This window comes from Misgurnus anguillicaudatus, chromosome 12 (assembly GCF_027580225.2).
Source record: "Misgurnus anguillicaudatus chromosome 12, ASM2758022v2, whole genome shotgun sequence".
In the NCBI taxonomy this organism is placed as follows: domain Eukaryota; kingdom Metazoa; phylum Chordata; class Actinopteri; order Cypriniformes; family Cobitidae; genus Misgurnus; species Misgurnus anguillicaudatus.
The window spans coordinates 27,131,063-27,156,274 of record NC_073348.2 but is presented as its reverse complement, the minus strand read 5'-3'; the positions used below and the strand labels follow the sequence as shown (position 1 = coordinate 27,156,274).

The following is a 25,212-nucleotide window of genomic DNA, read 5'->3' as shown; positions in this document are numbered from 1 at the left end:
GATATAAACCTAAAAAGTAAATTTATTAGAAAACATAAATGAAACCCTGCATCCCAATTTGCATACTATCAGTACTAAATAGTATTTAGATTTTAGTACTTTCTATTTAGTATTTAGTACCTTCCCACACAAAATCAGTAGTGTTTAATGGCCAGCCTTACTGTTAATGTATACTTCCATCTCCATCTAGTGGTGCAATATGAAAAGCACAGTCCCTCAATCCCATCCTGCACCGCGAGCACCGCGCCGACTCCGAGTCCGAGCTGTCTGCTGCCAACACAGGGGCGGACATGTTGGGGCGGCCTACTAGAGGACAGTACCGCATACATTTCTGATTTTACCGGCTAAAGTAGCGGCAAAGCAGGGACGGGACATCATGGATGCCGTCAACGCTTTTAATCACGAGGTTAGTGTGCTGTAAACATGTATTAACCACCGTAAGATCTTGCTTTGTTGTGCACAAGCTATCAGTGCTCCCAATGGCTCATGCAAGATGAAGGCCTCGCTGTTTAAAACACGTACAGATGCATGCTGCCAGTTGTTTTCGGTTCAACATACGAAGCTGTAGTTTGAAAATACATTTGGTGCTTTTTGTAGGTTTAGTCGGTGTGTTTGGATCTTCTGTATTGGACGCTTCGCTAGCCATGGCGAGCAGCTAGCCGTTTAGCTTGTTGTGATGCTAGTACACAGCATAATCTGTAGTTTGCCACTTTGCACGTTAGTATGTTTCTTTGCTTGTATTTATGCATTAGCTAAGATTTATTAATGCAGTTTTGATGCAAAGTTTTGAGGAGACGGGACCGAGTGTCAGACTTATGAGTGTTTACATTTAATGTTTACATTAAATACACGTAAATTTGTTCTCCTGCTAACGTACTATGAGTCTTCATCGTTAAATAGTTTATGGGCACACCAACCTGTTACAGTAAAACATTTATACTTACGTTATAAAAACACGTTATTAATGGGTTATATGTTGATTTAGGACTGTACTTACACTTGTGTTACATTTTATTCTTTCCCCCGAATAAAACAGTCGTAATAGTTTTACATCATAATTTCCAGCCTATTTCTGACCTATAGTCATATAGCTTTTTGTTGTTAATGTGCCTTTAATACTTGTACATGTTAATAAACTGTTAATATTGACAAAATCTTTGTAGATATGGGAGTGTCTATGTTAATTGTGTATTAAGTTGTTTACATAACGTGTGTACTCTGCGATCATTTTGTAATGTTTAATAGTTATGAGATTTATAACATATAATGCACCGTATATAAACCTACCCCTTAAATGGATAGTTCACCCAAAAATGAAAATCTACAATCATTTAATAATGAAGGTATTTTGAGAAATGATCTGGGGCACCATTGACTTCCATAATGTTATTTTTTCTTACTATAGAAGTCAATGTTGTCAGAGAGATTGGTTACAAATTTTTTTATTATATCAAGATATCCTTATTTGTGTTCAGCATGACAAAGAAATTTATACAAGTTTGTAAGTGAGTAAATAATGGCAGAATTTTCATTTTTGGGTGAATCTTCAAATATGGTTTTATTACTGTGACCATAGTTTAACCATGAAATTTGTAGTAAAATTGTAATACAAATGGCAATTAGTCTGACAAAACAGTCACACAATTTTTTTAAGGGAATGAAATATACTGTGTCTAAAAGTCTCAGTTATGCAACAGTATATAGTCATTTGATATCATGTTAAAAAAAACTATGACTAGAGCTCACTATTAAGTTATAATAATGCTCTTCATGTTGACAAGGGGTTCACTTTTTGCTTAAAGTTTGGAAATATAATGCTGTATGTATGTTGATGTGCTAAATAAAATTTAAAAAATGCCCAAAAACTGTTATAGTATCAGATGCTGATACACTATTACAGTTTCATTGGCATTAAATCCAAGGTTGCTTTAATTCCAACAATGCACCGAGTAATAGACAACACATCAGTTTATGAACATACAGTTATGATTTACTTCTTTTATTACCACTTATTATCATCATTTGCCTCCCATGCCTAAAATAAATGTTTGACTTTATTGCAGTTGTTCTCGTTGATGGACACTAAGCCTCCCATCTCGAGGGCCAAGATGATCTCTATCACCAAATCTGCTATAAAAGCCATTAAACTAAGTTTGTTTATTACATTGCTATAGCGCAGTAATAATACTCAGCACAAATGACACTTGATGCTGATTTGGTAGTATTATAATACAGAAAGATAAAGAACAGACGGCTGCTATTTTCGAAACTACATTTCTGGATGGACTAAAACATTCAAAGTCTTCTCTTATTATTTTTCAGCTATACAAGCATGTTGTCCAAATTGTTGAAAAATTCATAAAGAAGGTAAGGTAAACACTGAGATTATGTATGTTGGTCCTCTTAGCTTATTGAATGCATCCTTAAATGTCCTTTCCTCATATCAGTGCAAGCCTGAGTACAAAGTTCCAGGGCTCTATGTGGTGGATTCCATCGTGAGACAGTCAAGGCATCAGTTTGGAGCGGAAAAAGATGTCTTCGGGCCCAGGTTTACCAAAAATATTACAGGAACGTTTGAAAACCTGTGCTTGTGTCCCACTGAGGATCGGGTGAGGAAGCAACGTCTTACCAGTTATACCTTTTTGTATGGTTTAATAATTCAAATAGCTTTTTTAATGTTTTTCGTTCTTTATGTTTCCAGAGTAAGATAGTGAGAGTGTTGAATCTGTGGCAGAAGAATGGAGTGTTTAAAATCGAGGTGATCCAGCCTCTATTAGACATGGCAGCTGGATCCAGCAGCTCAGCTGAGGCGGATGACGGTCCTGATGGAGGTAAGGCACAGCCGTGTCCGGAAAATATTGTTCTCTCACTTTAAACGGTTCACGTATAACATAAAACTTATTTACGAATGCCTTTTTTGCAGCAGCAGCATCTCCGCCTTCTCCTGTGCGGGAGCAGGAGTCTCATCCTGTGGTGACGTCAAACTCCATTGCAGCAGCTGTGCCTCAACTTCAGAATTCGGATGCTTTTGCAGCCGTTGCACAGCTGATTCAGTCCTCTCAAGGACAGAAGGTTAGTCACACCCAGATTGGTTCAATTCTGCTTCATGTCTAGTGTTTTCGAGAGATGAAGATATATTTTAACACATAATGACGGGATTAATTTCATAATTTAATTTTAAAGCTCAGATGAACCTTGCTGTGCCGTAATGGCTCATGCATCGTTATTTTAGTCTTTTAAGTTGTACTGCGTGTGTAGTTTTCACAGACACAGTATCTATTGCAATAAATAGCATAGTAATCATAATGTATGCACAAATGGTGTGCACACAGGTGCTAGAAAAATTGGCATCATACGAACCGTAGTCGGACTCGGGATGTTAAGGAATGTGGACATCAAAATCAGAAATCACTTTTATTCTTTCTGAGGGTTTATGTGTTTTTTTATTTTGTGAAGCTTCAGCAGATTCTGCAGAACTTTCAGGCTCCAGGAAAACCTCAGTCTCCAGCTGTGGATAACAACAGGAGTCACAGTCACCTGCAGGCTCAATCAACGACCGCAGCTCCTTCCACCCACATACATCAGCACCAACATCACACACCACAACCGGTGGAGAAGAAGGCCACTTTCGACACCGTGAGTGCATTTACTTTCAGCAGTGATGGCCTTTTGCTAAGCTGCGCCCACCTTCGGTAACTGTTGCCCACTCAGACAAGCTTTACAGAATGCAATATATATGAAGAGTTTGGTTCCAAAACGCAATAAATCCATTTTGACAAATTTTGGTGACAAACGTGTTTTCTATACCAAGAAAGTGACAAAATGAAAACAACTATTTTCTGTTACAAACTTTCACATAGCATCTTTAGGTTGTATAAACATAAAAAATTCAAATCCATATGTTGATTTTCAAAGATTTATTATAAAAACGGATTATTTTTTCCACAAAATGCAATAAATCCATGACAAGTTTTTATTCAAAATGTTAAAAATCTATTGAATCAATAGCCTATATAAATGTGCATTCATCTTTGCCATGTTACATTCATTTAATTGACTAGTTGTACACACTAATTAAAAATATAAACATTAATGTCATTAATCAAAATACTTACTTTGTCATATTAAGAAAACACTGTCATTGCGGTTACTTGGCGTCGTCGCTTAACGTTTTTCACAGCGATCATCTGTAAAATGTTTTGGTCCTGCTCGATTTTCATTGACTTTGAGTAAAATTATGGAAAGTTTTTCATAAGATCTCCTGGGGTCAATGTGTTAGCATGAGAAGCTTGATGCTGTCGGGAGAACAAGCAACCGTCTCCCTAGTGCCTCTCAGGGAAATTATTAGATGTTGATGGCTTACGTTTCTTTCCCGTCACAGAAAACCACCAGAGGTTTATGAATGCAATTAAAGTATTATTTTGTTTTGTTTGTTGATCACGAAGTACAAAGTAGATGAGGAAAACTAGGACTCCATGTACTCAGCGCGCCGCCATGTTTGTTTACATTGCGTGAATGGTGCGCTGTAGGATTTATTGCGTTCTGTAAAAAAGGGCGAGTGGCGCTTATCGCATATTGGGAAAAAAGGGAGAAAAGATGACAGAATAACACGGCGGATATTGGATTTTGCGTAAAATTAAGAATTTACTTTTAACTACTGACCTGATATAATACTGATTTTGGAAGTAACTCATTTTTTTCAAAAATGGCGTTTATCGCGTTTTGGAACCAAACCCTTCATATATATATATATATATATATATATATATATATATATATACATACAAAAATGAATAAATAATTGATTTGGAGTTAACCTTAAAATATAAAAATATTTTTGTCTACCATCCTTAAGGAAATTGTTAAATTATGCAGCATCAGCTTAAAAAATGGAATTAAGGCATAATTAAGAAAAGGTTAATTTAATTGGGGTTTCAGCTGATAACATTAAAGTTCCTACAATTTCTGCAGTGTATTCAATGTGGTGCTGTAAAATCACTTGCTGTTGCCTCTATTATAACCTGAACTTAAAGGGATAGTTCAGCCAAAATGGAAATGAGACATTTATTCTTTAGCTGTCAATCACTAATCACAGCTAAACGTCGCCAGCTAAAAGTGACTTTAAATGAACTCCGCTAAGGTAACTTAATATTACAGGATGCTCCTCAACAAAATGTAGCGGCTGAAAACAATCGCTTTGGTTGCTATGATACTTCTGCTTTGTTTATCAATCATTAAATGATGCGCAGGGTGGATGTTGTGAAATTTGAAGAGTTTGGTTCCAAAACGCAATAAACGGCATTTAAAAAAAAAAGAGTTACCGCCAAAATCAGTATTGTATCTGGTCAGTATTAAAAAGTAAATTCTTAATTTTACCCAAAATCCAATATCCGCCGTGTTATTCTGTCATCTTTTTTCCCAAAACGCGATAAATGCCAGTCCTCCTTCTGTGCAGAATGCAATAAATCTTTTTTTTTTATTGAGTTTTGGAACCAAATTCTTAATTTATCCTGCCCCCTTCAATTGTGATTGGACGGTAGAGTGAGAAGTGACATTGAAGAGCTGAGATTTTCACCAAACTTTAAAAAATGTTCTCGCTGATAAATAAACACCACCTGCTTTTAACTCTTTCACCGCCAGCATTTTTCATGATTTTCACAAAAGTTTAATGCCTTCCAGAAAATGCCCCTTTTTAAATATATAAACATATAATATATAAAATAAAAGAACAGACCCTTCATCCTACCTTCATGTGTTCTGTTTTTATCACCTCTAAAATATGTGTAGGTTTCATCAAAAACAGCAAATTTTGAGCAAAAAGCTGAGATAATTCCATTTTTGTGAAGGACTTTTGATAGAGATCAGATGCAGAGAGATCTTTAAAACATACACGGACTTTGGAGTGTCCATTGGAGACAATTGAAAACACGCCGGCATAAACATCTTTGTACATGCTTTCTAACACTTCTTGACCGATTTGACTTTTTTTAGACACTTCTTGACCGATTTGACTATGACGATGAACCAGAAACTGGCGAGGAAGTCAAGAAGGATGAAACGCCATCCATTCAACCTAATATGTAAGTGGCGGCTTTTTTTTCTGGAATGTGTAATTCATTAATAAAAACTGCAATCCGTATCCCTTGGTCAGTTTCGTGTTGCAATTTTCATTTATCATTTCTTCACAGAGTATTTCCTGAGCAGACTGCCGCAGGTTTTCCTCCAACAAATCAGATGCAGCACTTTCAACAACACATGATGGGTGTATCGCAGCACCAACAGGTACGTGGCCTAAAACTAATATTAACATGCCGTTTAATGTTACCTGATGTTTTCCTGTTGTTAAATCAACACTTTGGTTCTCGCTGGTGTGTGCTCAGGTTGTTATGCCTTCAAATGGACAGGTCCAAGGGTTTGGTCTTATGACCTCACAGCCTTTCCCAGGCATGATATCTCAGATGGGGCAGTCTCACCCAGCTTTCCCCCCTCAGAACGATAACTTCAACCAGCTCATGGCTGGACATCATCAGGAAATTATTTGTGAATCATTTAGTCGGTCATGACTAATTTGATGTTATTATTTTAATAATAATCATGATACCGATCTCATCAGGAAATGCAGACAAATTCAGATGCAACTTCGAGTCATTACCCCGATGACAAAAGGTCAAGATCACGCTCAGGGTCAAGGTATATAAAACAAGCTCAACTAATTTTAAACCATGTTTATTTGTATATAAGCCACATACCAAGGCTAGATGCTATCATGACACTAGACTATTCTAGCACTCACTTTACGTGTTTTTTAGGTCTCCTAAAAGAAGAAGGTCTCGTTCAAATTCCCGCGGCAGACGAATGCGCCATCGCCGTTCTCGATCCCGTTCACGAGAGCGGCGGCATCATTCGCCTCACTCACGGTCTCAGGAAAGGAGAGATAGGGAGAGAGAGCGAGAACGACGACAGAAAGGTCTTCCGCCTGTAAAGGGTAACACTCTCAGTGGTAAGCAAAGACGCATTTATTCCTGTATCCAGTAGCACCGCTGATCTCATATATATATTTGTCTAAGATTGTACAGTTTATCTAAAATATTTCTCCCATTCAGTGTGCAGTACAACCCTTTGGGTGGGTCAGCTGGATAAAAGGACGCATCAGCAAGACGTGGCTTGTCTGCTAGAGGAGTTTGGGCAGATAGATTCAATTAACGTAAGTTTAATATAAAGTTTTCTTTGCATAGCTATTAACATACATTAGTCCTTCTTAAAACTTTGACATGCTATTTTGGATTTCCCTGCTATGCTCACTTTTTTGTTTTTGATTTGGGTAGATGATTCCTCCTCGTGGTTGTGCCTACATTGTCATGATCCATCGTCAGGACGCTTATCGAGCTCTGCAGAAGCTTAGCAGAGGTCCAAACAAACTTAACCAGAAAGCTATTAAGGTACCAGACAACTGTTTTTTTATGGTGTTAGGTTTGAAACATGGTTACTTTGTAATATTGCATGGTAGATCATTGCATGTTTAGACAGTCAGATTTGTCCAACACAAACGATATGTGTATTTTAAAGGGATAGTTCACCCAAAAATGTAAATTCTGTCATCGTTTTCTCTGAACCTGTATAAGTTTTTTTTTTCTGATAAACACAAAAGAAGATATTTTGATGAATGATGGTAAGCACACAGCTAATTGTAACCATTGACTTTCATAGTAGGAAAAACAAAAACAGTGGAATTCAAACTGTGTGCTTACCATAATTTAGCAAAATATCTTCTTCATCATTTATCACATTACTTCCATATTTGTTTTTTACTATGGAAGTCAATGGTTAAAGGGATAGTTCACCCAAAAATGAAAATAATGTCAATAATGACTCACCCTCATCTCGTAAGACCTCTTGGGAACACAGTTTAAGATGTTTTAGATTTAGTCGAGAGCTTGCTGACCCTCCATTGAAAATCTATGTACGGTATACTGTCCATGTCCAGAAAGGTAATAAAAACAGCATCAAAGTAGTCCATTTGACATCAGTGGGTCAGTTAGAATGTGTTGAAGCATTGAAAATACATTTTGGGTCGGAGCCGATGGTGTAGTGGACAGTGCTCCGACATATGGTGCAAACGCACTTCCGGCGACCCGAGTTCGAATCCCGGCTCGAGGTCCTTTGCCGATCCCATACCCCTCTCTCTCTACCCTGTACTTTCCTGTCGCCTTTCAATTACTACTTTCTATCAATAAAGGCAAAATGGCCCAAAAATATAACTTTAAAAAAAAAAAGAAAATACATTTTGGTCCAAAAATTACTACTTTATTCAACATTGTCTTCTCTTCCACGTCTGTTGTGAAGTGCATGCGCGAGACTAAAGTCACGTGACTGCGGCGATGCGGATGACTTGTTATCTTCAGACATGTTTGCAAAATGTTTTTTTTTTTCAAACTTACAGCATGCGTCTCCCTTAGACTGTAAACGAAACCTGGGTGCACACAAAAAACAGCTGGGGCGCACCAGATAACACGTCAGCTGCGTCACTACAGTTACGTGATTTTAGACTCGTGCATGCGCTTCACAACAGACACGGAAGAGAAGACAATGCTGAAAAAACTCTTAATTTTTGTTATTTTTGGACCATGGTGTATTTTCGATGCTTCAACACGTTCTGGCTGACCCACTGATGTCACGTGTATGTACTACTTTGATGATGTTTTTGTTGCCTTTCTGAACATGGACAGAAAACCGTACATAGATTTTTAATGAAGGGTCAACAAGCTCTCGGACTAAATATAAAACATCTTAAACTGTGTTCCAAAGATGAACGGAGGTCTTACGAGTTTGCAACGACATGAGGGTGAGTCATTAATGACATGATTTTCATTTTTGGGTGAACTATCCCTTTAAGGCAGCTGTGTGCTTTCCATCATTTATCAAAATATCTTCTTTTGTGTTCATCAAAATCCAAAAACTCATACAGGTTTACAGCACGAGGGTAAGTAAATGATGACAGAATTTTCATTTTTGGGTGAAATTTCCCTTGGTGGAAACCCAGGGTTTCTCTTTTTCCGCCCATTGACACAGTATCTCATTAATTAAGAGAAAACGTTATCCCCTGCCAATGAGTTTTTAGGGCAATCCCTATTTCCGCTATTATCCACCAGGTTGGCACTCTTACCTAACTTAATAAAACACTCAATAATGCATTATTATGTTTCTTCAGATTGCCTGGGCTCTAAATAAGGGCATTAAAGCAGAGTTCAAGCAGTTCTGGGATGTGGAGTTAGGGGTCACCTACATACCCTGGTCCAAAATCAAACAGGAAGACCTTGATGTGTTTAGAGAAGGAGGGATGTTGGATCCTGATTCTCTTGCACCAGGTAACTGTTTGATTCCCCTTTGTACTGGTTTCCTGTAGAGAAAACTTTTACCCATTAGAAGTGATGATTTTATTTAGCATTCGACTTATCTTTGTTGACAGAGTGGAGAGACTCTCAGAGTGAGCTGGAGAAACCAGAGGAGTCCCAGAATGGCAGGGCTGAGGTGGGGAAAATGGAGGAGAAGCCTACGGTTGTACCTATGCAGGTAAGCCCAATTATTTTAAAATTCAAAAAATACAATTGATCTTTTCCCAATAGGAAAGTATACAACATATCTATTGTTTGCTATATTTTGTATTAGCCTCAGGTTCCTCCGGTCCAGCCAATGGGAGCAGTTGGCGTTCTACCGCCAGGATTCCCAGGACACATGAATATGCCACCCCCCTCATTTCCACCAGGGGTTCCCCCACCTCCGGGCCACTTTATACGGCCAGGCTTCAATCCCATGCAGATGCCACCGGGTAAGACTAAACTTTCACAATATTGGTGCCTTTTTAAGTTGTTAATCGCTTATTGAATAAAAAATATGCATGTGGTGGATCAGGATTAAATATTTCTTGTTTGAAGAACTTTTTTCACTCAGCATATTAACTGAGAATCATGTCTTGGGTTATGCTTCAGGATTTCTGCCTCCAGGTGCCATGCCTCCACTGGGCACTCCTGGACCTCATCCACCTACAGCAGGGATCAACATGCCTCCAGGTATGAGCATTAGCTTTTAGTTATTATTTACATTATTGGCATCGTTAAGCTGATTTTTCCCATAATTCATTTGCAGTTGGCGGCCCAGTCGAAGACATGTCAAGTGATCCGGCAAGAATCAACAATGACGGAACAGATGGTGAATCTCAGCATCTTTGATTCAGAAAAGATGTACTTTTAAATTTTTTTTCAACCTATCTGTGTTTTAATCTGTGCTTTCATGCATTTTGCAGGAAATCAGGTGCCTCCTGGAGGTCCACCCGGGATGGGCATGCAATCACCACCTGGTCTTTTAGGTTCAAGGCCAGGTTTAATGCCTCTGCAGCGCCCCCCAGGGATGCCGCCCCCGCACATGCAACGATTCTCCATTCCACCTCCTCGACCCGGCATGCCACACATACCTCCACAGATGATGCCACCCAGGGGTCCACCTCAGATGATGCACCGTGAGCCACCACCCAGAGGTTTTGGGATGCCGCCCCCTCCTCATGGCATCCGGGGCCACTTTCCTCCTCCTGGACCTCCCTTTATGAGACCCGGCGGTCCAAGACCAGATGGGCCAAATGACCACGAGGGCAGACCGTTCAGGGGCGAGCGCCCTGGGTTAGGAAGGGGAAGAGAGCGGGAACAAGAGTGGTTTGGAGGGCGCCGTCCATTCGGGGAGGGTCACGGCGGGGAGAGGTCAGAAGGTCGAGAACGATTTGGGGGCTGGCATGAAGAACCTGATAAACAAGGCGGATGGGAAAGAGAGAGAGAACGGAGTGATTGGAGGAGTCCGGAACGAGAGAGGGATCGAGCAAGGGACGGTGGTGAGGAGCGGAGCAGGCGCTCGACAGGGAGTAGAGAACCAGGGACTCGAGAGAGAAGCACACGCTGGGATAAAGACGATAGACTCGATCGACTGGGTCAAACTGTCGAAGAACCCACGGAGAAACAACATCAAGATTCAACCAATACCAATGAGTCCAATGCAAACTCTGCTAAAGAACTTCCTGAAGCCATAGTAGACTCAAAAGCCTCAGAACCTATAGCAGATAACGAATCTGTCCAACAAACACATACAGAAGAGTCATAAATGGCTCTAAATGTATACATTAAGTGTCCCTGAGTCAAAGACCTTATAAGTTTTTCCCCATGTCAGTGCTAATCATGAAAACTGCTGGCTGATTAAGAAACAACAAAGCAGCGTTACTACACCTGCTTGGATGCTTTATACATGTAATACTTGGTTTTTCAGCACAAACCAAGATTTGTTGAAGTTAATTGTATTTAGCGTCTTCGGCACACGTGGAGCGTTGCCTTGTGAATTATTGTCCCAGCTCAACGAAGCTTGAATGTTGTATTAAAACAAAAGAAAAAGAAGCGATTAATGAATTTCTGCTGTAAATATGCTAACATTACTCAAATAATATTTGTAGATTTTGACCTGGAGTTGTTTTCTTTTTTTTTCAGTTCTGTCCCCGTTGAGTTTCAGTAAAGGAAACATTGACTAAAATATGACATTAAGACCCCTTTGCTGTAATGTTTTTAACTTAATGTTTACAACATACAAGAAATAAGATGTTTTTATAATGTTTACGTTTCTGGATGTAGGAACTTCAATATTTCAGCGATAGGGAATTGTTTTTAATAAAATATTTTCATACCAAATGAATGAACTTTTATGCAAGTAGCTTCTGTTTACCCTAGCGTGTTTGATAAGTTTGTGCCAACTGGTAATTCTAGTAATAATAAGGTTATTAAGTTCATAATGATAATGAATAAACTGACCACACTTCACTGGGCCATATGCCATACACAACCAGTTTGCCTCGATTTTGTTGAATTAATCGTGTGTGACATCTATCACAAATGGTTTGTTATATGGCTTCAGTAAAGAAGTGACAACCATGTGATATGATTTATAACTAGCATCTATCATATGTACACATACGTTTATCCTGGTGCAATGCATCAATAGGACTCGAGAAGCTGCCTTGAAATGTGCAGCTTCCTAAAACCGGAACTTGGGGCGGGACATGGTGAGTAGCTCCTCCCTTTTAAAATAGCCGTTTAGTTTATTTCACAGCATGGAATCTCTTTAATGTAACAGAATAAAATATAATTCAAATATAAACCGTGAAAACATTTAAAACCTTAATCCCGAACGGTTTGTATACACTGCATAGTATCAAATTAAATGCAGCATAAAAGATAAACGTCAACTGCATCTGACACACCTGACTTTTGACCAATCAGCGTCCGCCTGTCTATTCCGCGCCTCTATTGGTTAGTTCAGCTCAGGCTCCTCCTTCTCTTATCAAACATTTTCGAGTTCTTTGACAGTCGTAACTTCGTCGCCTTGCAAAATCCAAAGGAAACATGCCATCAAAAGCGGTTTGCGTGCTCAAAGGAGACGGTGAGGTGAAAGGCGTTGTCCATTTCAACCAAGAGGTAAAAATGCTGTGTTTTATGCGCGTGTAACTTACGTTTTAATGACGTTCTCGGAGAGGCTTGCACGCACGCTAGAAGCTAACCTGCAAACACAGCACGAGCTCATTCAGACCGTTATGAGATTAATATTAAATTGTGCAACAAGTGATTTGCTTATAGTTGCATTACAATCAGTGTGGTATTACTGCATAAATTGTGTTTTTGCTAAATCGGCTAATGAACTAACGTTAGAGTGACCTTACGTGTTAATTAAGTGATAGTGAATCTCAGTGTAATTGGATGCGGTCTCAAAATGTGCAAAAACGGTAGTACGTTTAAATGTCGACCTTTAATATGGTGGCAGGTTGGCGTTTAGGCGACGCCCCCGTGCACGCGCATACAATTATGTCCTTATAGCAGATTAAGTGTTCTTAACATGAAATTGCCACGCGGTTTACTTCTTAAATTAAAATATGTATGACTCCGGTGCATAATGGAACCAACAGTTAGAAATATGTTGACAAAAAAAAACAGAATTAAAAGTTTGCTGAGTCATTATGATGGCACTGTTTGATGTTAAAATTTAGCCAAGTAGGACACGGATCATATATTACAATTCACGCTGTTTATCTAGTTTTCAACGTTTTTGTAAGCCGAATCCCATTGACCCAAGTTACGTGTAGTGCCCTTTAAGATTTTAAGAATTTAATAGCACATTTGCATGTTTACCTGGAAAAAAAATTATTTATTATTATTACATTATTGTGCCTTCATCTGGAATTTTCTTTATTGTGACAATGTATCTGTCCATTTTGCAGGCGCTTTCAATTTTCTGTAGTGGTCACATGACATATTAAACGAAATGTATTTTAAATATTCATTTACATTTTATGATTTAATTTTAATTGGGCATTTTTTCATCAACTCACAAACCCCCTGCAGTTCCCCCCAGTTTGGGAAACGCTGAACTAGTTAGCAAGACTGAAGTGATGTTGTTGCAGGTTCAGTGTTAAAGGGATAGTTCACCCAAAAATGAAAATTCTGTCTTCATTTTCTCACTGTCATGTTGTTACAAATCTGTATAAATGTATTTTTTTCTAATTAACACGAAGGAAAATATTTTGAGCAATGGTTGTAACCAAACCGATCATTCCCCCAATTCATTTCTATAGTAGGAAAAGGAATACTATAAAAGTAAAGGGGGCTCATGAATGGTACTTCATTATTACACCCTTATTTTGAGGTAGATCACACCTAGTCTCAGCCTCAGACGTCACGCCCACAAACTGTTGGCTGAACGTCTGATGTTTTTCGTACACTTTTCTGGAAACCCTGTGAGAATGTTAAAGTCGTCTTTGATTGGTTGGAAAAAAACTGATTTTCAGGAGACGCGAGTGTCGCGATTAGTTTCAGTCCCTGGAAAACAAAGCTATGACGTTCCATTGAGGAAGAGAATCAGTCGTGTTCACGTGGATAATAATGAGCAGGTATCATGATCAGCTAAACATTGGATTCTCAAAAATATGCAAAGTTCGCGGCATCGACTCTCTAAAAGACGTCCAAGAGTGTTCTTTAAGGCAGTTAGTGGAGTCAAAAAGTTTGGTTCTCCTGAATTGCTTGTATGTGTTTAAAAGTGGAGAGATATGCTTCAAACAGACGTTTAACGGGAGCGTCTCATTGGTGTGGCTGTTGATGAAGTGCACAACGTTGTCCTATGGTGAGTAATGTGGTTTATTTAGATACTATTTGGTTGCGGCTGGTTATTTCATTAACTGACTTGTTGCCAGCCGGCTCTTTATTGTGGGGAGTCCGAAACGTGACGCTAGATGAAACAAACTGTGATTGGTTGTTTGACATGTCGGTCAAACAGCTCGTGGGCGGGCTTTGTCCCGAAAAAGCAGCGAAAAACACCAGACCTTCAGTATTGAAGGTCTGGCTACGCGAGACTAGATCACACCTGTCACGTTGAGAAGTCAGTACATATGCTGTTCACAAATTAAAAAAAGTTTTAGTTAAACTAAACAGACAAGTATTTTGTTTGTGTTTAGGATGGTGACAATGCTCCAGTGGCGGTCTCAGGCGAAATCTCTGGTCTTACACCTGGAGAGCATGGTTTCCACGTCCATGCTTTTGGGGACAACACAAATGGTGAGAGCACCACTGCTCCTTTCATGGACCTCGAAATATAGGTTAATCCTATTAGGCCATTTAGATAAAGTTACAATTTTCATTTAAGTCTTTGCTAGTAAAATTACATTATAGTTATAATTGATTCCAGACATGAGCTTTTATTTCCTGTGTGTTGTATGCAGGCTGCGTTAGTGCAGGACCACACTACAATCCTCATGATAAGACTCACGGGGGACCCACAGATGCAACCAGGTGAGATTTGTATGACGTTGCTGACATAGGAAATGCTGTAAAGCAATATAAGCTGTAATGGTATAAGGATATATGGTAAATAAAACTTGCAAAATATATAATTTATGCATTCACGGTTTATTTGGGTATATATTCAAATTTCACTTTTTAATGTTTAGTTTTTGCTCTCTGTAAAGTCTGCCTATTCACCTAGTTTTAAAATTACACAAACGTACCTTGCGTACTTATGGCATATCTAAAGAGCAGTAAATCCACTTTAACATGCATTTTTCAATGCTTAGGAGGTCACATGACATGTGTAAAGTTGTCACAGTACAATAGTACAGAGATACAATCAAATGGTACTATGAACATGGGGGGGGGGGGCTAATGGTTAGAAGGCGGGCATATAATCGAAGGTCACAAGTCTCACAGCCATCGGGTTGTGACTGACATGCATTTGAGCAAGGCACCTAATCCCCAATTTCTCCCTAGGCATTGCAGTGATCGCTGCTCGGTGTTTACTAAATTGTATTTTAGCAGATGTGTGATTTCATTACTGTAATGTACCTGCTTTAGACATGTTGGCGACCTTGGTAACGTGGAAGCGGATCCTGACGGTGTTGCAAAAATCAACATTAAGGACAACATGTTGACACTGAGAGGGCAATACTCCATCATTGGGAGGACCATGGTGGTAAGAAAACAAGAACTTAATTACATGAACTCTCACAACTTAATGCTGCATATTTATAACAGGGTTCCCACGGGTCCTAGAAATCCTTGAAAGTTTGTGAATCTGGGGGGGATTCAAGGCTCTGGGAAGTTTTTGGAAATATACATGCATAGATACAGGTCATTGAGAGTGCTTGAATCTATTTTATGCATGAAGTTTTCTGGAAAAAAAATCCATTCCCTGTGTAGTGTAGGATGTTATCTTAAAAATTCAAGACTTTTTAAGCGCGTGCTGAACTGTTCGCTTTAAATGCTTATATCTTCTCTATGCGATTGTTGATTCATACCAAAATGCTTTTTTGCATAGTTGTGTTTGACACATGAAAACGTCTCTTGTTACGTATGTAACTGTTGTTCCCTGAGAAGGGAACGAGGTGCGGCGTCTACCTTGCCATACTTCCTGCGTCCCTGTAATGCCGTCTTTGGCAATATTTCAGATAGCGATATACTTCCTGGCTCCCGCGTCACCCTGCCTTTGTAGTTAAGCCTCACCATTGGTTGAATTTTATATACACATTCATACGCTCTTACCCCCTGGAGGCGTCCCCAAAGTGTCACTGCAGTGACGCAACGTGAGTTCCCTCAAAAGGGAACTGTAACAATGTATCTTAAAAGTTAACACGATGTAACCTTGCTCTCACTTGAACTGTGTCCCCACATTTAGTCCTTGAATTTTAGAGTATTGGACTTGGAAAGTCCTTGAAAGGTCCTTGAATTTGAAGTTGACTAAAGTGTGGGAACCCTGTTAAAAATAAATCTGTGTACTATGCATATACTTGACAATAATACGATGAATTGTTTATTGTGTGTGCTTGTGTGTTTACACACAAATACTTAAAGGATAATTCCGGTATTTAACACTTTGAGTCTCATTTCTGGTTTGTTTTGGATGGACTGCAGTGATGGACACAGAGGTGTTGACAATGGGTCGTGTCTTGACTTTTCGACTGGTTTGGAGGCGTCTCTTGACTGCTTCAGAATGGAGGTCAGTGGCCATGCACAAACATGTCATTAAAACAACACTTAACGTTCATTTTCAAAACTGTACTACTCACCGAGTGGTTCGTGGTGTTCGTTGATGATTAAAAACAAATATATTGGCGCAATGTATGATTTCAATCCGTGTTATTTGCTATAGTGGAACTATTTTTTCAGATACCTCACAACCGCGTATATACTTCCGCTCTATATTTGAGTCTGAAGCATGAATGAACGTAGTCCAACAAACTGTAATAAAACGGTAGCATACTTTCAAAATCAAGTTTATTTGTAACACTTACACCATCCAATATGTTTTTTCATCAGCATAACAATAAAGAAGATATTTTGCAGAAACCCCAGTGCTCCGTCATGCAAGTCAACAGATCCGCACACTTTAAGAGCTAAAGCATATATATCCAATACAACAGCAATCCCCCATAACTCCGTGTGACATATTGACATCTTGTGAAGCAAATCAATCAGTTTTTGCAAGAAACTGAACGTTATTTACAACACTATTAGCGTGAATGACAACGCAGGAAGCGCGCTTTCCGTTTGAGGCGATCTCTTGCACTGGTGAAGTTTGGTGGCTGTTGGCTATGGATGTTGGTCTCTCTGCGCCACCTATAGAGCGGGAGCGTGAAGCGCACTTCCTGCTTGGCAAAAGCTCTGCATTAACGCTGAAAAATATTTATATATATATTCGAATCTCAAAACTGAAAATCGAATGTCAACCCACGGAACGAATATTCAAATATTCTGGTTCAGCCCTACAAATATGGGAAAAATTTCTTCTGAGAGAAACCAAGCGAAAAAACTACAAGCACATGTAAACCGACCCTTTTCTGTTTCCCGGCGGCGGAGTGATATATCAGCAAGCAATGAGTCTTCCAATTGAAGTCAATGTAATTTTACAAAATGCCAAATAAAACACGACAGAAACTGTATTTCGCTACACAACTTGTTTTTAATCATCAACGAACACCACGAACCACTCGGTGAGCAGCACAGCTCCGAAAATGAACGTCAAGTGTTGTTTTAATGACATGTTTGTGCATGGTCATTGACTTCCATTCTGAAGCAGTCAAGAGACGCTTCTAAACGAGTCAAAAACTCAAGACACGACCCATTGTCAACATTTCTGTGTCCATCACTGTAGTTCATCCAAAACAAACCAGAAATGAGACTCAAAGTGTTAAATACCGGAATTATCCTTTAATGACTGTTGTTGCAACATTACTCATGAGTTGCACTATATTTAATTTATGAATGGCACATTTAATGCCTGTTTACCAAGAGATATTAAGAAATGATAGAAGTTGAGAAATACATATGCAAATCTTGTTGATGCTTTGAATGTGCATTTACAAATTCTACTTAGAAAAATGATTTTTACAGATATTTGTTATGCTTGTTATTACAGCTTTTTTACAGACGCTAGGACACATTTCTCAATACTTGGGTCACACTTGCAAAACTCTTCACACAGTTCTCATAACCAACTTTCAGCTTGGCAAAGCAGTTCATTTCACATTCAAAATGCACTACAAATACCAAAACACTTTATTCAGGTCTCAGATCAACTCATTCTTCCAGAACACTAGCAAAGGTTGACAGCCGACAAACACAAGCCGTTTCTCAATATGCGTTCTTGTCTGTACTTGCGTTCTTGTGGACTTGTGAAACGTCATCAGTCGCGGCCCAAGTACTGTTCCAATTCAAAGTTCGCATCAAGCCCAAGTTCACATAAAATCCAGAAATTTTATCGAGGATGCATCAGAGGCGACTTGTGTGGACTTATGAGAGCGAAGTTTCCCAGAATGCATTTCGCGTCAGCAGTTCGTTCTTCCGAGTCCGAACTTGCAAGTTCGAACTACGAAGGACACAAGTCCGAGTTTGGCGTACTTGGTATTGAGAAACGGCTACAGTTTGTCACCCACAAAACAATGACCTAAAAAACACTAACAACATGTAGCATTATCGAATGTTTTCTTGTGTAAAACAAGGACACATCTGTTTATAATTCACTGCAATATATTTTACTGGAATGAATCAGACATGACGCAGAATTCGTCAATATTTTATGTAGTTTATTTAAAAAATTTTGTCATTCCAAAATACAACAATTTGTATACACACCATCCACTGATACAGATACAATAGTAATCTCCATCTACTCTGTCTTCTCCATTTGGCCAACTGTTTTTATAGCATTTAATTTTAAGATTTAAAATAAATTTCATTAAAATATTAGCAATTTGCTGTCTTATTTGTATCATGTTATTGTTTTGAACATAAGTTTAAGAGTTTTGAAAACAGTAGTAAGCATGTGCAAATTGGCCTGTATAAAGAGTTTTGGCAGTTGTTGTGTCTGAGTGAGAAAAGAATTCATGAAATTTGAGAGATGTAGTCATTGAATGCATTTTGTGCCAAAGCAATGATAATTGATCCTCAGTTTAGCCCACAAAGACTTCTGTTGTGCTCACTGTGTGAAGAGTTTTGCAAAAGTGACCTAAGTATTGAGAAATGTGTCCTATAGCGCCTGTAAAAACTGTATTTAATGCGGCATAATGTCTCTTCTCAGGGTGGTTTTAATAAAGATCATGAATGATTATTTAACAAAACTAAACTTAAGAGAATTGCCATGACTTCAAAACCACAAATTTATTTTAGCATTATATATAGTATATTATGAAATAAATGTTACAAATGCTAAAACAGAGTAGATCTAAACTAAAAGCACAAATTGAAATAAAATTGAAATAATAACCCCATTCTGATTTGTGTATGTTCTGCTTTAGATCCACGAGAAGGCAGATGACCTGGGGAAGGGTGGCAATGAGGAAAGCCTTAAAACTGGAAATGCTGGAGGTCGTCTGGCCTGTGGAGTTATAGGCATCACCCAGTAAAGCCCAAAGCCAGTTTAGAAATCTTGGTGACCAATTGCCTTCTGAAAGCACTTAGTCCGTAAATAATTCATTTCTATTTTTACAAAATATTGTTCAAAGAGTAGTTTAGCCATACTCTACCTGTGCTTTTCGTAATGCACGTCTGTATGTTTGCATCTGTAAAGTGACTTTCATTTCTGACATTTGCTTTACTCAATAAACAAGACCGTTTACCAGTTGTGTGTGCATGTTTGTTGTGTCATCATGTGAACTACAGACTGTGAAAAAGTTGTAAACCGGTTCCTGTTACTTGAATGAAACGGCTTTTGTATGAATACATTCCTATTGTTTCTGCCATAAAAATATTTTCTGTTACTACAATAAAGCTATTCTAACATGTGATTAGGTATCACTAAACAGCAAGTTGTGTAGTTTTAGTAGGACCCATATCTGGGGCAACTGTGATTTTTTTTGGAAGCTGTTTGTCATGGTTAATGTTTGTGAGGGAAGTGGAACGTGTTTGACAAGTTCAGGCCATTATTCATTATTTAGGTTATACCACTAGATGGTGCAGTATTCACATGCCTGCATAAAAGACCCACACTATCAGAAATGAGGTACAACAGCTGACATTGGGACTGTATCCTTTGAAAATGGTCCTAATTTGTACCAATTAATTTTATCTTTCTTGACTAGTGAGGAGGTGCTATAAATTATAAAGGTAAAAAGGTATATTGTGTAACTTTTAGAAGGATCACTTGATAGAAATGCAATATAATATACATATCTATATTATCAGTGGTGCATCAAGACCTTACATAATGAACTGTATTGTTTTTATTACCTTAGAATGAGCCGTTTTTATCTACATACACTGCGTGTCCCATTACGTGAAAGTCGCTGCTATGTTTCTACGGTAGCCCTAAACTGACAAACTGTTCTACAGAGCGCATTTAGTTCCTACAACGACATGTTTGTCCTGTGGCAGCTATCATATGCATTTTAAAATTAAAGGAAAACACCACCATTTTTTCAATATTTTACAATGTTCTTGCCCCAACATAGACGAATTGATACATACCTATCTTTGTTCAATGTGTGCATTTAATCTTTGTACAGCTCATCGTGAATGGGTTAGCATTTGGCCTAGCTCCATTGGTTCCTTGGGATCCAAATAGGGATGAAATTGGAGGCCACCAGGCGCTTCCATGTTTTCCCTATTTGAGGACTGTTTCATGAGTGGTTGCACGAGTAAGTTTGAGCGAGAGGGGGAGTAGTCAGGAGTGATGATGTTACTACGCGCCGAGATCGAAGTGCTGCAAACTAAGTGCTCTTCCGCCATACAATAGTTCTAATTTTTTATCCGCTTAAAAAGTCGCCACATTTTATTTTGTCCCACCATACTTACTCGTGTAACTACTCATGTAACAGTATTTAAATAGGGAAAACATGGAAGTGTTTGGTGGCTTCTAAATTCATTCCTGTTTGGATCCTAAGGAATGAATGGGGCTAGGCTAAATGCTAACACATTCACGACGCGCTGTAGAAAAATTAAGTGCATGCATTGAATAAAGATATGTATGTATTAATTTGTCTAAGTTGAGGTAACAACATAGTAAAATATTGAAAAAAGGTGGTGTTTTCCTTTAAGGGGTGAGCTGTTGATTGCAATATCACAATCTCACCACTAGATGCCGCTAAAATTTACACACACCACCCAAGCTAAATTAACTTAATTTTTATAATTTATAGCACCTCCTTTTCTAGTCAAGAAAGTTAAAATGAATGATTAAGTCGATTAAACTTAAAAATGTAAGTGCAATAAGGATTTTTTTTACAGTTTGTTCCTGTGAGGTACTATTATACACTTTTTAAGTTAAAAAGGGTACAAACCCAGTGACAGCTTTTGGATCTTTTCTTATGAGAGTGTAGGTGTGCTTTCATTAATTTTCAGGTAATTTCAGAAATTTGTTTTGACATTTTTTAAATCATAATAATAAGGTTTATAATTACATAATTGAATTGAGAAACGTCTAATCTCTCAAACTTGTATCAAAATTGCTAATAGTAGAGAAACCCTAGCATTTTAAAGCCATTTAAAGATTTAAAATGTTTTTCTGTCTTGCAGGTAGTTCCCCTACAATTTATTAAACATTTGGTCATGCGCATCGAATCGTGAAATATATAAAAGTAACCCCTCTGAGTTCTTGAGATTGAACTCTTGTTCTATGAATATGATTTTAAAGTGGGTGGTCGTGCCCTTGACATCAGACTCTATATCTGATACCACTATTAAACAGCTGCTCCCGCCGGTGCAGGCCAGCTTTTGCAGATGGCTAGCGGATGGCTGCTGAAATTACATGCTCCAAAACATTTTTTTTTCTTCTTTTAATGGGCCAGTCTCCCATGTGAAGAAACTTGGCATTTTCAGTTTCCTCTCCAGAGGAAACGAGATTCCTCACATCCCCAGAGAGTAAAAAACTGAAACCTACAGAGATGAGTTTCACACTTCAATACAAGCCTTACAGTCAATTTCAATGTTTATAATAAATGTCTGATATTATGGCGCTCACGCAATACCTATTTTACATTTCACACACCATGCATGTGTTGATTTTAGTGGTTGTACTGAACTGCCAATTCATGCCGCCTTCTCAAAGAGAAGGAAAAACAGAAATTGCTCCATTACTTGGTAATAATTTCTTCTGCCCATTGAAGTTGGAGCAGCATAAAAGACCTTAAAATGTTTTGAGGAAGCTCAATTTTGGTCCTCGGATGAACAAATGTTCAGAAGCATACAGAGTCACTGGAGCATGATGAGTCAAAATGCTGGTATAAATAGCATCAGCATGGCAGGCCATGAATAATGAAGAAGTTGCCCGTCCCACAGGAGCGAGAAGGCACAAGTCACGGGCCCTACCCAATATTATAAACACAAACTAACATCCACTTCAAAGGTTTACAGTGGAAATTGGATGGGATTCAGGTGGGGTGTGCTTGGTTGAGACTTTTTGTGTATGTTTGTGTGAGATATAAATGAAGGTTACTGTAAAATACTTTTATTGTTCATGTATAATTATTGTTTTGATACCAAGACTTGGCTTGAGGCTGAATCGTAAAATTTCCTCCAAAACAAAAAGTATATAGCACCCATTGTTTAGTTCTTCAAATACTTCACAGGAATGTACAGCCTCAGAAAAAAAGGTACAAAAGTTGTCACTGGGACGGTAAAAGGTACACATTGGTACCATAGAGGACAGAGATACTGGTACCTCAAAGGTATGTATCTGTAAACTGGTACCGTCCCTGTGACAACTTTTGTACCTTTATTCTAAGAGTGTACGAGGTTACTTCATGGCTTTTATTTAACAAAATCATTTTATAATCGATTATGTCTTCCTGATGGGTCACTTGTACTCGTCGTTCCCTAGCAACACAGTTGGATATTTTAGATCCTTGTAGGTGGAAAGTACGTATTGGTGGGGATGTTTGGTTCGCTGTTATTGTTGCATAAGAGCTCCCTACGCTTGAAAGAACCTACAATGGTTTTATTGAATCACTGACCCTTCTGCTTTATATTTAGATCTCAGTCATCGCTTTTTTTACATGTCCATTTGTACAGACTGAAATAGGATATGCTTTTGTTTGCATAAGCCCGTCGCTACTAATCCTCGGATCCTTGCATTCAAGACATCCTTTATTATTTTATTCCCCACGGGATCTTTTACAGTCTGGAGGTATTTTTGAACCAATGTTAGATGTCTAAGCTAGAGGTCAGATGCCATACATGTTCTCCATACTACAAGGCAGGGGTCAGTAAAAGCTCAATTACAAATAACTGCAGAATCTCCCAGACCAGACCTTTGCTCCCTCGGTATGCGTGTTATTTAACCAGAATCTCGACATGTACAGTGCCTGTGATGTATAGAGTTGCTGTGTGGTCCACTTTCAACCACATTTACTGCCTGAAAAAGTTTCCTTTCTGCTTCGCTATCAGGTTATGGCAGAAGTGAGTTGAAGATACATCAACCAAGCTTTACCTCTGGGCTTTTAGTCTTCCATGTTGTATAACTCTTTGCCTCATATGACTCAATTCTCTTTGACACTAAGCTGGACATGAACGTCTGTTTAAATGAACGTGCCGTGATCCATATTTACTGTATGTCTGCATTTGATATATTTGCTCCACAGGTTAAGTGAAATTGCTAACAACTGTTCTTAAATTTCTGATCTTGTTGGAAGAATAACACATAAAATGTGTAATAGCAATAATTCTTAAGTGTTTTAATTTGGCTTTTTGTGTGTTAGATATTTTTCTAGACTATGTACACTCTCAGAAAAAGGTACAAAAGATGTCACTGGAGCGGTACCTTTTCGCTTTTAGTACACTTTTGTACCTAAAAGGTCCATATTGATACCTCAAAGGGTGGATGAAATAAATAAATAAGCTGGCACAATCATATTTATGTCTACAAAAGTAATTTAAATTGTTTAAAGTTTAAACATACACCACCAGATTTTTATGAAACATTTTATGTAAATATTTCAGTCATTTCAACTTTTGAATGGTTGTGTGCATTTAGTTATGTAATACTCAAGCCTTCTTATATGATGTCGAAACTATATTGTGTTTTATTTGGCATGCATTAAAGGTATGTGCTTGTTCACTTCTACTTGTTATCTTATCAAAGTCTTGCTTTGGGCAGGTTCTCACAGCCGTTACAAAGCTCGACTTTCGACCCTACAATGATAGTCCATATATGCAGATAGGAACTGATCCCTGGTGTAAACTGTCCTTAGCAAATCAATCAATCAATACAATAGCCAAGCCAATCAATACATTATCACATATACAGTCTTCTATACAGTACATCCCAAAAGTCTCAGTTCATGATATATTCCTCCCCAAATTACCAAATGTTCCACACAGTACTTTTCCTATATATAGCAGCCATAAATCCCAACATAAATTTGGGATTGTGGGACATTCCGACATAGCGCAAACAGAAAGTAAAATTAAAAAAACTTATTGCACAAGATGATAATATAAGGTCAGTAAGAGTACTTGCCTAAACTCATACCAGCTTCATACTTTGACTCTGTTTTACATTTACCCTATTTGTTTACTGTAGGGTTGGAGGATTCTGCAGAAGTTCTTATTTAAATAGCAGTTATTTAAATTTCTAATATTAGCACAAAGGCGAATGACCGTTGCAGGTGTGGCCACAGAAGAGAGAAGAGAGGAGAAGGAAACAAACAGGTTTACAGCTGAACGTGTTAAAGGGTGAGTTAGAATTGTTTACTCTCTTTGTTTATACATGTGTTTGAATCTACTTAAAAAAACATGATTGGTGTTTGCCTTACATGGAAAACAATCGTTCTTCATATTTGCATATTTATTTAGAAACTTTTAGTTATTACACAGAGCAGTTTTGTTTATATTGTGTTGTGTATCACATATATTTTAGAAAATAAAAACAAATATAAGAATTAATATTTTGCATAAAGGAACCCGATTTTCAATCTGTTTATTTTTACATACAAAATGTTTGTAAACTTACAAAAATATAGATATATTACACGTAACATTAGAAAATTTGTCGCTGTAACATTATTATGACAACATCCAGTACCATTCTCAATACTGTAATAGTTTAAAGCACAATGACAAATACACTTTCAATTGAAATCAACATACATCAATGCCAGTAAAACAATTACTCTAATCTTAAATTTTACAAACATACATATTTTACAATTGTAATAAT

The 25,212-nt window shown here is 38.1% G+C and overlaps 3 protein-coding genes across 5 annotated transcripts in view; all 3 read left to right on the top strand.

Moving 5' to 3' along the window:
- Nucleotides 1-228: 228 nt before the first annotated feature.
- scaf4a (SR-related CTD-associated factor 4a) lies at nt 229-11,721 on the top strand. 3 transcript variants are annotated; one of them, XM_073874255.1, is made up of 20 exons: nt 229-406; nt 2,064-2,150; nt 2,326-2,367; nt 2,448-2,609; nt 2,702-2,831; nt 2,924-3,072; nt 3,457-3,636; nt 5,992-6,080; nt 6,189-6,282; nt 6,381-6,536; nt 6,620-6,690; nt 6,810-7,000; nt 7,104-7,204; nt 7,326-7,439; nt 9,209-9,365; nt 9,467-9,570; nt 9,667-9,826; nt 9,987-10,067; nt 10,144-10,206; nt 10,301-11,721. In XM_073874255.1, exons 1-20 carry the CDS (start codon nt 377-379, stop codon nt 11,140-11,142), a joined length of 3,003 nt encoding a protein of 1,000 aa, XP_073730356.1. In that variant the 5' UTR covers nt 229-376; the 3' UTR covers nt 11,143-11,721. The 3 variants fall into 3 exon arrangements, with proteins under 3 accessions (XP_073730356.1, XP_073730358.1, XP_073730357.1); XM_073874257.1 differs by having other exon boundaries at nt 230-406; nt 2,930-3,072; nt 6,381-6,535; nt 6,619-6,690; XM_073874256.1 differs by having other exon boundaries at nt 230-406; nt 2,927-3,072; nt 6,381-6,535; nt 6,619-6,690.
- A 621-nt stretch (nt 11,722-12,342) lies between these two features.
- Nucleotides 12,343-19,680, top strand: sod1 (superoxide dismutase 1, soluble). The gene is made up of 5 exons (XM_055208500.2): nt 12,343-12,500; nt 14,528-14,627; nt 14,792-14,861; nt 15,420-15,537; nt 19,358-19,680. Exons 1-5 carry the CDS (start codon nt 12,429-12,431, stop codon nt 19,463-19,465), a joined length of 468 nt encoding a protein of 155 aa, XP_055064475.2. The 5' UTR covers nt 12,343-12,428; the 3' UTR covers nt 19,466-19,680.
- Nucleotides 19,681-24,557: 4,877 nt separating this feature from the next.
- The window catches only part of tiam1a (TIAM Rac1 associated GEF 1a), a 94,867-nt gene continuing 94,212 nt past the window's right edge, over nt 24,558-25,212 (top strand). The window contains exon 1 of the mRNA XM_073874250.1: nt 24,558-24,728. The gene's annotated coding sequence lies outside the window, so the exon portion shown is untranslated. The remainder of the gene's footprint in view (nt 24,729-25,212) is intronic.